The 14,612-nt window shown below is 35.7% G+C and overlaps 1 protein-coding gene across 3 annotated transcripts in view; it reads right to left on the bottom strand.

Moving 5' to 3' along the window:
• Positions 1-14,612, bottom strand: part of LOC128877087 (parathyroid hormone/parathyroid hormone-related peptide receptor-like) — a 37,997-nt gene that overhangs the window by 3,052 nt on the left and 20,333 nt on the right. For all 3 annotated transcript variants that reach the window (XM_054124080.1, XM_054124081.1, XM_054124082.1), the window contains 9 exons: positions 13,912-13,991; positions 10,197-10,290; positions 5,220-5,353; positions 4,366-4,527; positions 3,157-3,251; positions 1,998-2,329; positions 1,282-1,412; positions 596-681; positions 309-453 (listed from right to left, as the gene is read on the bottom strand). In XM_054124080.1, coding sequence (XP_053980055.1) covers positions 309-453; positions 596-681; positions 1,282-1,412; positions 1,998-2,329; positions 3,157-3,251; positions 4,366-4,527; positions 5,220-5,353; positions 10,197-10,290; positions 13,912-13,956 — 1,224 coding nt within the window. In that variant the 5' untranslated portion in view covers positions 13,957-13,991. The remainder of the gene's footprint in view (positions 1-308; positions 454-595; positions 682-1,281; positions 1,413-1,997; positions 2,330-3,156; positions 3,252-4,365; positions 4,528-5,219; positions 5,354-10,196; positions 10,291-13,911; positions 13,992-14,612) is intronic.

Here is a 14,612-nt window from a genome sequence, read left to right as displayed (position 1 = left end):
ATGAGAGATATTGAAAAAATGTTGAATACAAAATTTAACGGTTTTTAATGTTCTATGACATCATAGTGAAACATTGAAAAGAAGTTTATTTCGAATGATATTTCCTCCGGCCTAAATTTGTCCACCGCTCGCTGCATGAACTTTCTTCGATTCTTAAATAAATAAATTTTTCTACGGCTACGTCGCTTTTGAAAGAAATGGATAGATAAAGGAAACATAAGGAAAAGTTAAGAAATTAATTAAATACCAAGGTGGAGGGAACTCATTATCAAGAGTGGGCTCAAGAAAGGTGTAATAAAATGAAGTACCTGGAACGACGCAAATAATTGATCACAGAATAACCAGGCGACCTCGACAGTCTCGTTAACGCCCATGCTGTAAGACATCCCCAAGAAAACGGTGTAATGCACCCCGAAGAGGGGCACCAAGACCAGAGTGCTCTTCGCCCATCTCCTGAAATCGTTCGCAAGTTTCTCGTGAGCTGCTTAAGCGGCGGTGGGATGTATGGAGGATATAATTTCCAGGAACTATTCAAGGTCGGATTAAATACGTCAGGGTGATTAATACAGTCGTTAGGGAGGAAAACGAAGCTTACTTGTATCGTTGAGTTTCCTCGGATACCGTCGATCTCAACTTCAGTAGGAGAACCCTCACTATGTTCACGAAGAACACGAAATTGATCTGTGGCAATTCGCAAACCATAACAGATAAATTGCAGTAGAACTGTTTTGCATTTCTTGTTTCGTTAAGTGTCTTAGAATAGGGAAATTTAGAAATTAGAAATGAGGATAATTTTATTTTGGAAATGTTTATTTAATTTGCACTAGTTGCAATAGACTTGACATGATGTTTTTTAATATACGTTAGTATGTCAATCACAAAATGACTAATATTTATAAAAATTATTTTGTAATAATATAGCGACATATTTATTTTTTAATTCTCTTTCTTAATCTTTTTTAATGATTTAAAAGAAGGAATATTCAATATTCTATTTCTAATAATGAAAACTCAGTATCCGATTTTTAACACTAATTATCCACTATGGAATACCCAATATTCGAGCTATAATATTTAAAATTCGATAATCAAACCCCAATTTTCAATAATTAATATTCAATTTCTGATACTCGAGGCTACACGCACGAGGCTAAATACCTGAAATTCAGTATCAAACCACTAATAGTCAAGATTCAATAGATAATAATGGATATCCAATAACCAACGCCCAATATATTGCTACAGTACGATTATTGGAAACATAATCCTAAGCAGTCTTACCAGAACAGACAACATTGTAGGCACTCGAATAATGAGAAACAGATTACGGTTCTCGTGAGTGGTCCAACAGTAGTTATCCTCGAGTATGACTCTCATCGCGATCCAACAAGACACGAATATTGCTGGCAGGCCTGTGAATCAGACCCAGTGAAACTCTATTACTAATTTCGTTTGCTTGGGGTGATAGCTAACGTAATAAAGGTCCAACTGTGGTGCTTACTTTTCTGTAAAACGAACGGTGGTAAGATTTAAAGGAGTTTAAAGAAAGCGAGATCTAACTTCTGAGTACTCAATAATAAAACGTACATAGTATCTATCATTAAGTACTCGAACCAAGTATCCAATTAACAATTCATGATATCAAATATTTAATATTCTAATTCTGCTAACCAAAGCTCAATACTCGATACTCAATTTTGAATGTTTTTGGATGAGTAAATCATCTTTAAATCATCCGGAGATTCAACTTCTGACATTCACTGCTTCGCATAATAATCAATACTCGATATTCTGTCAAAAATATCAAATATCCAGTATTTAAAACCGAATATCCAAAACATAATACTCACTTAACGTTCCAACTGCAATACATCTTGTACCAAATATCTTCTACCAAATACCCAACACCCCAATACTCAAAACTCAACATCCAACATCGAACATACATCCCTTAATCCTCCTTATCTCCTATTTAAATTCCATATCTATTAACTCACCCCATCCAAGACACACGTAGATAGTAATATTGGAGTTGGCGTAGGTGAACATCGCGAAAAACACCAAATTATGCAGAAATAGTCCCTCCATCAGTATCCAAAAGTAATTGGCGAGTATAAAATACTGCCACAAGCTGGTGAACGCCTTGCACAGCCAACTACCGTTGTTCTCATCTCCCAGCCAATAGTTTTTACCATCCTTGAACGTCATGTCCGTCGCCAGGCCGATCCCAGACACGAACAAGAAGCCCTTTATCAGAGCCATGAACGCTCTCAGCATGAACGAGGCGAACAGGTGCATATGGAGGACGTTTCGGGGACATCGCAATTTCCTACGTCCAATTCGGGAGAAACTTGGAGTAGTGAGCCGAAGTTTCGACGATTCGAGACGTCGACGGACAGATTTGTCGCGGCGGGAACGGGCGAGACGACAAAGGACACGTACACGGAATTTTTTGAAAAGATTGCACGCCGACAAGGACGAAATTTTGTTTAAGCGGACGAGCTGACGGGCAGGCAGCGAACAGGAATCTTTGCTGCACGAGTGGCAATGCATTTCGCTGCGGAAAATTCTCGTTGGGACGGATAGAGGAATAGGAAATTTAATTTTAAGGAGCTGCACACACTCAGGTGGAAATTATTGATTTTTTCAGCGTAATTTCTATCGGCACGAGGTTATCTTTGAATCGGAGTATCTAGAGATTTCGTTTGTAAATTTAAAATATGTAGTTGGTATTTTGCTTCTATTTGCGAATATTTAAATGCTCCACTCTGTATATGTGATATCGAGCAACTGATACTTAATAATAAGTGAAATAAATAAATTACTAGCAGGGTGTGGTATGATTTAACGTCAAATCCCGATGGGGCCCTTTTCGTACGAACCCACTTTTCGATACCAAATACGTAATATTTCAGTTTTAATTCATAATTATTCATCACATCACTTGCTTAATCCAGATGCTCCCACTTTCAAAATAAAATGATACACTTCCTGCGATTGTATTCTTTTCACACGGTACAACCTCATCAAACGAATACTCGCAGAATTAATGAATAAAATTATAAACTATCGTTTAAAAAAAAATCCACAAGGTCCACGTTTGTTAATCCTAGGTGTGCGCAGCTCTTCGGACGTCGATCTTTGGCTAATACTTACTTGATCAGTGCCAAAATGAAAAACGCCACCACCAAAGTGAAAAAGGAAACGGTGTAACCGACCGTTGAGACGGTCTTCAGTATCGGCAAGAATCTCTGCAACAAAAATTTATCCGATCCAATTATTTTCCATTTTCCGAAAGGTTAATTGTGCGCTGGCATAATTGTTTCGTGAAATGACGGACATCAGAAATCGCGTCTCGGAACTTTCAATCTCTTTAATTGTAATTCAATCTCTCTCCCTGAAAAGTTAATTTCGTGGAAACATTTCCGAGGGGAAAAAACACGAAGAAGAACCTTAATGGTCCGCTTTCAACGTCCACTGTCATTCCGTTATTTTCAGTACAGGGCTTTTAGAAGTTTGTTGGGGATTCGATTTTATTTTACGTCTGCAACTCGTGACAAACTCGCAGGACGAAGTGAAGGACAGACGGAGACGACGTTAATGGAAACGAGAGGGTAGATAAACATGGAGAAAATAGCGGTGGTGCACGTCTAATTAGCGCCAGAAGGAGCTTCCTGTTTAAAAGGATTGACGTCACTGGTACGATTCCTATCGATTTCCAACAGTTTCACGCGGGAATGTTATTATCTTTTCAGGAATATTTTCCATGGAATGTTTTTCAGGGCGAGGAATTATTTTCCTGTGAGCAAGTTGAAACGTAAAATTGAGAGGAATCGGTATCCAATTAGTTATTTTAGGAACTAATAGTTGGATAAGCACACGATTCGAGTTCCTTTGAATTTTGCTGTTTGAATATCTGCTGTGTCGATAGTTTTCAATTATACTTGTATTTGTATTTATTGTGAAACATTTACATAATTATTAACACATTTCAAGTTGCAAGCAAGTTGAAACGTAAAATTGAGAGGGATCGGTATCCAATTAGTTATTTTAGGAACTAATAGTTGGATAAGGACACGATTCGAGTTCCTTTGAATTTTGCTGTTTGAATATCTGCTGTGTCGATAGTTTTCGATTATACTTGTATTTGTATTTATTGCGAAACATTTACATAATTATTAACACATTTCCTGTAACAAAATATCTTTATGTTTACATGTTCCTATTTCATATTAACTACGCACGCTTATTATACCCCTCTCTTCCTAATACTGTTTTATTTTATTTTTGGATTATTCCAAAACTCTAAACATCTCCCTTAAATACGTCTTCGACACCTATGAAATTTGCATAAACATCACTCACCATAGTCAAAGTTTGATTGTTGCCTCCTTCACTGTCGAAATCCTTGATCACATAGGGTACCAACGAATCCGGATAACACTGACTGTAGTTGGTCCACGTGGCATTGGTAGCGTCGTTCCAAAACCACTGGCCGTCAGGCATGCACTGTCTCGATGCATTCGCCTGCGAAACACATACTCGATGAGAATTCATATCTCGAATACGACGGAACGCGCATATCCAATTATGTCCTGAAGGGCTCTAATTGGACTCTAACTTCAACGACATAGTTCGCTAGCATCGAAAAGCCCTCCAGTGTTTGAGGAATTATTGGGTAATCCTGCGGTTGGTTAATGTCGACGCGAGAAACTGCGACAGAGACGCTATTGTTGCACGTACAAGTTAATTTAACTGCAAGTTTTCGGTATTCAAAATTCTGACTATGTGGATCGAGAAGGTGAAGAAAATGATATTGGTGAACTAATGTAATTAAGTGGCTGAGAGGGGGTGATTTAAATTAATATAGAAAATTCTATTATAAACCTAACACTTTATTTACCGGGAGCCTATTTGTCACAGTAATCACAGTAATCACAGTAATCACAATATTTAGCTATTCGAATTTATTTACTGTGTCGATGGCTGTCTACTTACGGTGTTCAGTGTTTGGAAACAGACTATGCTTTCAATTTACCTAGTAACGGTATGGACAAATTGTTGTCAGCCTAGATTGGCATATGCTACTGTAGAAAATTCTTTTTTTGAATTAAAGACTGCTTCTAAATATCCCGGTAGATAAAGTGTTGATACTGAAAATGCATAGTATATATAATGTTTCGAGAGACTAGAGGTTCCATTTGAAGTTTAATTGTTACCTCACTATCAAAGCCAGCTATGTATGGTGGACAGCGCATAACAGCGAGTTCTCCAGGTGGCGTCGAGTTCCAGCAGAGTATTGTGTCCCAAAATACAGGACACCAGCCTTGTGAATGTTTGCTTGTGTTCACAACTAGGCATACACGTATTACGATCATTTACTTTCTTGAACAATTATTATTCTGTAGGAGTACACGGAAGGGTTGCGAGGAAAATTAGACCAGAGCAATTTGAGACATGTACATATGTATATATATATAATAAATTATAAATTAAAAATTATATATATATATATATAATTTTTAATTTTCTTCCATATGTATATATATATATAGGATGAATCGTTAAAAATAAAATGGTTAAATATCTTTGTAAGAAAAATTAGTATCATGGAGATATATTTGACACAGTAGAGGTCATTAGAAATAAACTTATATAACTTCGACAACTAATTAAAAATTAGCTCGTATTGTAAATAAATCCTGTAGCACTGACGAAATATGAATTTATATAAAATTAAATATATTCATTTTATTTAATATTATATAAATTCAATTCTGAAATATTTTGTATTTATTGTCACGTAGTATAAATTACCAACCATGATACAATGATGTTAATCCTGATAATATAAAAAATTGAATATAAACACTTTGTTATAATCTGCATTAAAATTATCGAAGCTTCTTTTGGAAAACCTACTATTTTCTTGTAATTATGGAGAGTTGGTCCAGCATTAATGTTGAAAATTATGGTCCTGCAATTTGATGTCTGACACGATTTCGGAACTACCGTTACAGGAATAGGAACCATTAAGGCGCTGGACCGCGTGTGTCCGGGCCGAAATCACATTTAAGCATTTGCTTATGCAGTCACGCGGTCACTTTGCATCGATGCCTCTCTTTTTGCAAAAGAGCTATCGTGCTGTGGGACAACCAGAGGTGAACGTTCCTGCTTGCAAGCCATCACGTTTAATGACATCAATTATCTATTAAACTTCTCCAAAAGTTTCTTGAATTTAGGTTTCACAGAGGAAAGGGTGAGAAGTACTAACATTTATTCCGAATCGGGATAACATTCGAAACGATGTTTAAAAAGCAAATCAAAGAGCATCAAAGTCTCGTGAAATCAAGAGCCCATAATTTAATTTATTACGGGTCGTTTCCACAGCAATCGCACATGTATAAAATTTTGCTTTCATAAAGGAAGGAACAAAGAGTCCTGCCATATTTTTTTCTGAATCGCTGTAACGTTCGAATCGAGATTTTAAAAAATATCAAAATTAATTATTAGTCTCATAAAACCAAGACTCACGTCCATGGAACATGTCCAATTTTTATTATAGTAATTTCCTCACTTACTCCACCTTTCTAAAATATAATTCTCACAGCACCTTCTTTGGATTCTTTTTCACGAAGCAGTCATTCGTCCCCAACTCGATCTCGGCGCCTAGTTTTACAATGCTAACCTATTTTACGCGTGCGAACCAAGAATTGAAAGACTAGCAATTCCGTTTCGGTAATTTCGCTCTGAAATCGGAAGTAGGCCGCACGTGCCGGAAACGTAGCAACCCCGTGGCAATATAGAACGTAATATCGCTTTCGTGGCCGCGTAAAAGTCTGACGGTGATGCGTGACTGTTACTTTTCCGAACTTGGAAAGTCTCGCGGAAACTATTTACAGCCAACGAAACGAACTGCACGTCGCGAATTTTCGTGTTGAATTTCTTGCTGAAATTCTGTGCCAAACCAACGCTTAACGATTCATTTAAATCAAACGATTTATTTACTTCAATAGAACGTAGAACGTAGAAAAAAATAAGTTGATAAGCTTCTCAGAAACGAATAAAATCGTGGAAACGAGGATTTTGTTAATATTTTTCTGAAAATTTTCATTCGTGACGAACAATACTTCTTGAACAATCTTTAGATATAATAAGTGTAAAGTGTAAAGTGAGATTAGATTTAGATTAGCAGTAGACAACACCAAGGAACCGTGGCTGGTACTAGTGGTCCGTAAAAGAACAAAGTCTCTGGTATAATAATTGGAGCGACAATTAAATTACAGTGTATCGTGTGACAGAGCACATATTTCGATACTAATCGTTTAATGAAAAATCGATGCCGCGTGGATGGCCAATTAGTCAGCACTTTTCAGCTACCGTTGCGTTGGAGAAGTAATGGACTTAACGCCAACTGAAAATTCAATTGCACGCTAGAGTTATTTTATTGAATTTCGAAATCCTAAAGCACATATCCATCAAAATTATTCATTTCATTTTCAATCACGATCATTCCTTTCAGAAAATTATCATTGGTCATGTTTGATGATGTTTTCACATTTACAGAAGACCTTTAAGGTCGATTAATATATACTATACAGAATCCATTTCCAACGTCAATGAATGTTTAATCAAATTTAATTCGAATTATTTGAAAATGACATATCCTCCATATGGATTACTTTGTATTCGACGCAAATGTGATTTTGCCATTTAATATATTGCCTTATACATCAAAAACCGACAAACTTGTTTTATATCGGTAAACTTCGCTTTCTCTTTAAAACGCATTTCCAGAGAAATTCTGCATCTCCCTTCTGGCAGGCGAAAAAAAAGATGCCGAACTCGTGGATGGACGTTTGCGTCGGAATACTGTTCGAAAAGTGGAGAAATGTTCGTTTCATCTTTTTCAAAGGAAGCTTCGGTAATTTGTTCTTTAATTCGAATAGACCTTATTTTTGATTAATTAAATACAATAAGAGAAAAACAAAAATTATTTTCACACAAAACTGAAATAAAATATCCGATATTCCATGTACGTTACAATCTATCATGGTAAACAAACAAAATTTTATTTTCTATTAGTAGTCTTCATTTGTTCGCAATATTCATAGGAATTTTGGTTATTCTTTCACTCTTCTGTCCGTCAATTTTTCTGGAATTATTTTAACGACCAATTTTACAAATTTTTGGGCGCTTTCTATTTCCTTAGTAAATAGTGGAGTCCACGTTTCCGAGAAAATACTGAACGTTTGCATTATAATTCCAAAATAAATATCGAGCTTCCCAGATGGAGGCTATCTAGAGGATCGCCAAAATCCCCTGCTGAAAGCGGATCGATCGCAGGAATCGCTTCATTATGTATGATTGAAAATGGTAAAAATGGCCCTGTTACATAAAAGGTGATATTATAATCACTTAATAATTAAACCTGATGGATGATGTCCTTTAAGGGTCCATTACCACTTTGTTGACAGGTGAATTCTATCGATATTTACAATATTGAAAATGATAGAAATGGCACTGTCGAGTAGTAAGTGACAAATGTCTCTTAATAATTAAATCTGAAAGATAGTGTCGTTGAAACGTTTATTATGATTATGTTGACAGGTGTATTCTATTAATATACAAGATATTAAAAATGGCAAAAATGGCACTGTCGCCTAGAAGATGACATTAAGTCCTTAATGGTTAAACCTGAAAGATAATGTCATCGACAGATGTATCCTATTGTTATTAAAAATGAAATTCCTTAATGGTTCTCCAAAATTATTAAAATGGTAAAAATTGTTCTGTCGTATAGGAAATTTCATAACTTCACACGTCCTGCTGTAACAATTGCAAACTATTCCAATGTACAAAATACCAAAATAATCGATTACATTCACGGAATACAAAAAATGCACGTTTGAACGTGGTATCGCCGTGGTCAGGAATATTAATTTCAGAAACACGAAGAGAATTTCCACAGGATTCGAAAATTCATGGAATTTGCGAAAGCTCGTCGGTAATCGAACAACGATACGACTGTGATCCATTCCCTGCTTGCTAATTGGACGAAATGCCTGGGATATAAACTTTCCCCACCTTTTCCAGGCACAGGACGACGAAACTAAATTTAATCGTGGAGAAAAGTAGAAGTGCTTCGAGCTGCAAACTTCGCGCCAGTGTCGATTGTTAATTGTAACAGTTGGCGAATTTCACGTTTCCTAGAAATCCAGCAAAATTTCTACCGTCAGGATTCGTCACTTTCTAATTACATTTCAGGCTTCTGGATAAAAAAAAAAAAAAAAATATGTCGAATCGAGTGACCTCCTCCTTTTCGAAGTCAAATAAGTTCGAAAAAGAATTCTCTATGAAAAATGAAATCATAAAACTTAGGATTTCGTTGATATTTTTCTGAAAATTAAAATGTTTTAACAGAATATTTATCAGGATTTATAAACCTTTGTCAAGATTTATGATGATTTGCCAAAGTTGATCAAAATTGTGCGACATCTATCAGCATTTGTCAACCTTCGTCAACATTAAAATCATTACTTTTGTATCAACGTAATTTAATAGGAATGTCTTCAAGATCCCAAGTAACAAAAATATGTTTGACACGGAATAAAAATATTCACCCTTAAAAACAACAGCTATAATATAATTACATAATTTTGTAAACTTCGATAGTGTATCAAATTCAGTTTGAAGTATAACAAAAATTATTTACCTCGAAAACCAATGCATGAAAATTGAATGTCATGAAAAATGCTCTAGTTTCACGCATACGAGATAAAGCGGATATTTTACTGGCTGCAGGCACTGTTTGTGATATTTTATGTTTCTCTCTAATATTTATGCCGACGTATACAGAAAATATCAGGATATTATGTTTGTTGTTGATATTCTGAAATTCTATTTCCCCGTGAATTTTGTTTAAACTCCTCTTCCTTTTCTTTCTTTTTTATTCTCTCGGTGTAAAGAAAATGTTATTCCGTCGCGTGAAATTAATTGACAAATAATAAATGCGACTGAATTAAATATCGAAATATTTAAGGAAATTTTGAATAATTATAACGACATTTTTAACTAAAGAAATTGTCTCTAATGATCTTACGTACAACAATTTTATTTCTTTTTTGGGAGGTGCATTTGTTAAAATGTTTAGAGGTGATGTTGCTTATATAATCTTTATGCAAACATTCGTTCACCTGAAGTCCTTTCTACGTTGCACTCGTTCTCCTTCTTCATCAGTATGTGTCTCTGGAGATGATGGCTGCTCGGATGGTTGAAATCAATGTTCTCCTGAAACGATACAAAAATAATCTTAAAAGAATAAATAAAAATTGCATAAACATATTTATTCTAATGCTCGAGGTTTCTCTACAGTTTGTTAAAATTCATCGACATTCGTGAAGATTTATCAACGTTCATCAACATCTATGAGCACTCGTGAATATTTATCGACATTCGTCAAGATTCATCAACATTCTTTTTATAGTATCGATAGGATAAACGTTATTATGCGATCGAACGTCGAAACGATGAAACATTCCTGTCAATATTTTGGTTTATTTTCAAACCAATTTCGTCTCGTAATAATTCAAATCTCTCTCAATATTTTCTGGTTGAGAGAATGAAAGCCATTTTATCTTGATTTATTGCGATGAAAATAATATTTATTAACATTTCAACGGTTTCATTTCCCAAGGGATATATTCCATGCTTGATTAAAAATACCGAAGCCAATTGCAATTTACAAGTTTATTCATCAACATCAGAACTTTTCTAATTAAATGACCCATCTCCCCCCCCCCCCCCCCCCACTTCTTTTACGAATTCTCGATATCTGACAGAGTAAAATTATCGTAAAGCTATTTCAAATAGTATTTAGAAATTGTTTTAATTTCTTTTAAAATTGAATTTTTGAATATAAATATATCGCAAAGCTTTTCCGAAGTATTCCATATTTCTAGTAACAGAAACACACATTTTTATAAAAATTGTTTTTCTTACCGTAAACAGAAAACCATTCTATTTAGTGTATTGAATTTCCATTCATTCTTTATCGAATAAAAGGTCGAGGCAAACCGTTTTCAGGAGACCTTTTCTGAAAATGTTTTTTTGCAGATTTTTAGAGAATGTGGTTGATGGACTATCGAATTCTCTGACCTCGTCACGAATAGAACCGGAAATCGCTGAAATTCTGTAATCCGTTTCACTTTGGAACGCGACTCGGATCATCGACGTGATTCAAAAGAGACCGCAGAATGCGCCGCGCAGGAAGCGAGGACACGGAAACTCCATATGCAATTTCGCTGCGGACCCAACAGAGCTTAGTTATCGGCTTTGTGTCAACGCAATGTATGCAGAAGAATGACAAAGGTTTATTTTTCTTTCGTGAGTGCGCCAACTGAGCCTTTCGACAGACAACTCGATTAATTTTTGGAATTTTATTTTACGTTTCAGTGTCGAGGAATTCGATCGATTCGTTTTTATAAGCAGAATGAGATTTCTTAATGAATAGATTCTTCAAATAATCGAATGAATTTAAATAAATAAGGAAAGCAGGAGACGCAGAAAATTAAAATTAAAGTATATGGGAAATAAATTTCACGTGCTTCGTGTAAATAAATAAAATGAATTTAACATGAATTGACGATTTCAATCGACTAATTCTGCGACAATAAATGATGCTGAAAACCTCGTGCAGCAAATAGAAAAAGTTTACCAAGTACTTCGAACAAAGCCGAGGTATCTTCGAAAGACTTCAAAGAATTTTAATAACATGAACCGTACGAGGCGTGCGTGGAAATGAAACGATGTCACGTACAACACCTTTTATAGACTATAAAAGAAGATTACGGTGAGACGATCCTCTGTTAACATCTCATAAAAGACTAACAAAAGGAAACAAGTACCTGAATCGAAAGCAACTAAGAATCTATGCTAATTGGAAATTAAACGACTCGAAGCTTTCCATCCATTATTCCTTGCATCCCTCTTGCAATTAAAGAAAATTTCCATTTCATTTTATTTTTCCTTTCCCTATCGATTTCTTAATCGTAAAAAAATAGGGAATAATTTCTGCATCTTATAGCTGAGGGTGTACATATCAATTATTACAATAGTATTTATCTTTCTACGAATGAGTTGTTTTCTTAAATTTCTATTCTCTCGCGAACTACATTATTAAAAAGGAGCGATCAACATATCGTTTAAGGATTATTTACGTACAAATCTTTATTTTTAAAACAGATGGTCCCATTATCACTTTCACAATAAACGCCTCGTATCTGCTAAAAGTAAAGCTTGTTTAAATGTTTAACAAAATCCCTACTGACTTTTGAACAAAGAAATAAATAGAAATGATTAAAAAGTCTGAGTGATTCTAACGTTGTCTGCCATCGAATGAATTTATTTGAGGTGGCAGTAGTCATTGTCCTCGAATTCTTGATGTAAACCTACCAGCGACATCAATTTCAACGTATCAAAGCCAGCCTGCGCAGCCTAACAGACGAACTAGGCCAAGTGCGCCGGAAGCTGAGACCACAAGAACCCAAATAAATCTGAGACAGGAGAGCCTCGAGTCTGTTCTTTCATCTCTATGATTCCCATCAAAAACAGACGTCTGACTTTTCGAACACGGGTTGGCTAATTGCACGCGAACCCTCTGCACAACGAATATCTGGCGCGAAATGTGCTGGGCACGGAGTAGAGAACGGGGTAGGAACAGCTGGCAGGGGTATGGATGATTAAAATTTGTTGTTTCAGCTGGAAGTTAGGATAAGGTCCGCAACTTTATCGAGTAGACTTTATTAGTACCGAGGGTTTAAGGGAAGAATTATTTATTCTGATCTAAATGGTTCGAGAAACTAATATATTAAAAATCGTACTTCTCGAATCTTTAATGTTCGTCAAAATTGATCAAGATTGATCGATCTAGGTACGTAAAGATTCATCGATATTCATGAAGTTCATGGCTCAATGATCGTCAATATTTAATTGCGTTTCTTGGTCTTGAAGAGATTTCTATTCAATCGCGTTAATACAAAAGTAACAATTTTAAACTGAGAACAATAATATTAAAATTGTCAGGGGTGGTATGGTACAGGATGAGATATTTAAAAACAATTACATTATTGACGATACAAATGAATAGAATTGAATTCCCAGATCGCATTAGAGACTTTCTCTGTTCGCTTTATTAGGCTCGCGATTGAAACGATCAGTGTACTGTTGGCAAATTTATTCGATCGTTTCGAACGTCGAACAATAGCGACTCCATTTGCCCTGGAAAGGACTCTGTTTGGATTTCATCGAGGTGTAAATTTACCAACGGATCAATCGGACGAACCTCGCCTCCTGAATTAATTTCCTGGATAATAACTAGGGTATCTGTAGAATGAGAGTGCACAGAAGGGTCCACGTTATCGTCTCGAACATTTTTTTCTAATTTTAAAAATAAACGAGTTATCCAGGTGACCCGTCTTAAATGCCCCACCCTGTATACTAATAGAGGTGTGTGGAATGGATATACCCTGAGGATCCTGGAGCTTCCTATGTGACGAAACACCGTGAGGATCTGGATTCTTTGAATGTATTCTTTGGAAATGGATATTTTCCATTTGGAGTAAACAATGACCTAACTAATGATTCTGTGACTTCAATCATTTCCTATTCAAGCTGGGGAATCCGTTTATAGGACTTAAACATTCTCGCAAGTACCCATGAAATCTTTGATTAAAAACTCACCGAAGCGTGTGTTCGGTATTATTGCTGTCGCTGTATCAATGCTTCCAACTTCGCTTCAACTATTTCCTTGCATGATGAATTAATCGATCGAAAAGTTCTTGTATTTTCCCTTTCTGCCAATAGCGACAACTTTCTACCGAGTTCTAACAATTTAAAACGAAGTATACTTACGTAGGGATCCATAATGTCAGTTTGCTGTGTTCCGAGGTGGCGCATGAATAATTGCACTATAACGATCCTCGCTCAGCTATCTGTAACAAATGCAACTGTGTTAATTAATTATCCGTCGTTATATGTTTCTGTTCGATTAAATAAACGAGAAACTCATCCTTTCTTCTTATGGTGTAATCAAAGTTTCAATTAAATGGGAACTTTTGTTTTTTATCTGGCAGATAAATTTGTTGCAACTCCGCTCAAATAAATGTTCAATCAATGGAATGGAGTTGGAGAATTAATTAAACATTAATAGAAAAGAGTTTATAAATATCTTAGGTCTCGATTTAAACTCAGAGTGTTAGAAATATTCGCTTCGTTCTATCGTTTATTAACTTTTTGCATGTAAATAATGAACCTTGGTACTCGTGGAAGATAGTATAGATCGTTAGCAACATTAAAGAACCGGTGTTGATAGGATTTCTATTGAAATTAAATAGTTATAAACGTTTTTCGGCGATTGGTAGATGCAACATTTGAAATCGGTGCTCTCTATCCTTCTCGCACGGTATATCTTTCTCTTTCGCACCTACGGCTGAAATTGTGCGAGAGAGAAAGATATACTGTGCGAGAAGGATAGAGAGCGGCGTCGCCGGTGGCGCCATCTAGCGATTGGATCAGGGAAGCTCCGGCTGAGTAATAGGATAACAGGACGCTAG

The sequence above is a fragment of the Hylaeus volcanicus genome, chromosome 5 (genome assembly GCF_026283585.1).
Source record: "Hylaeus volcanicus isolate JK05 chromosome 5, UHH_iyHylVolc1.0_haploid, whole genome shotgun sequence".
Taxonomy (NCBI): Eukaryota; Metazoa; Arthropoda; class Insecta; order Hymenoptera; family Colletidae; genus Hylaeus; species Hylaeus volcanicus.
This window is presented reverse-complemented; position numbering and strand designations above follow the sequence as displayed.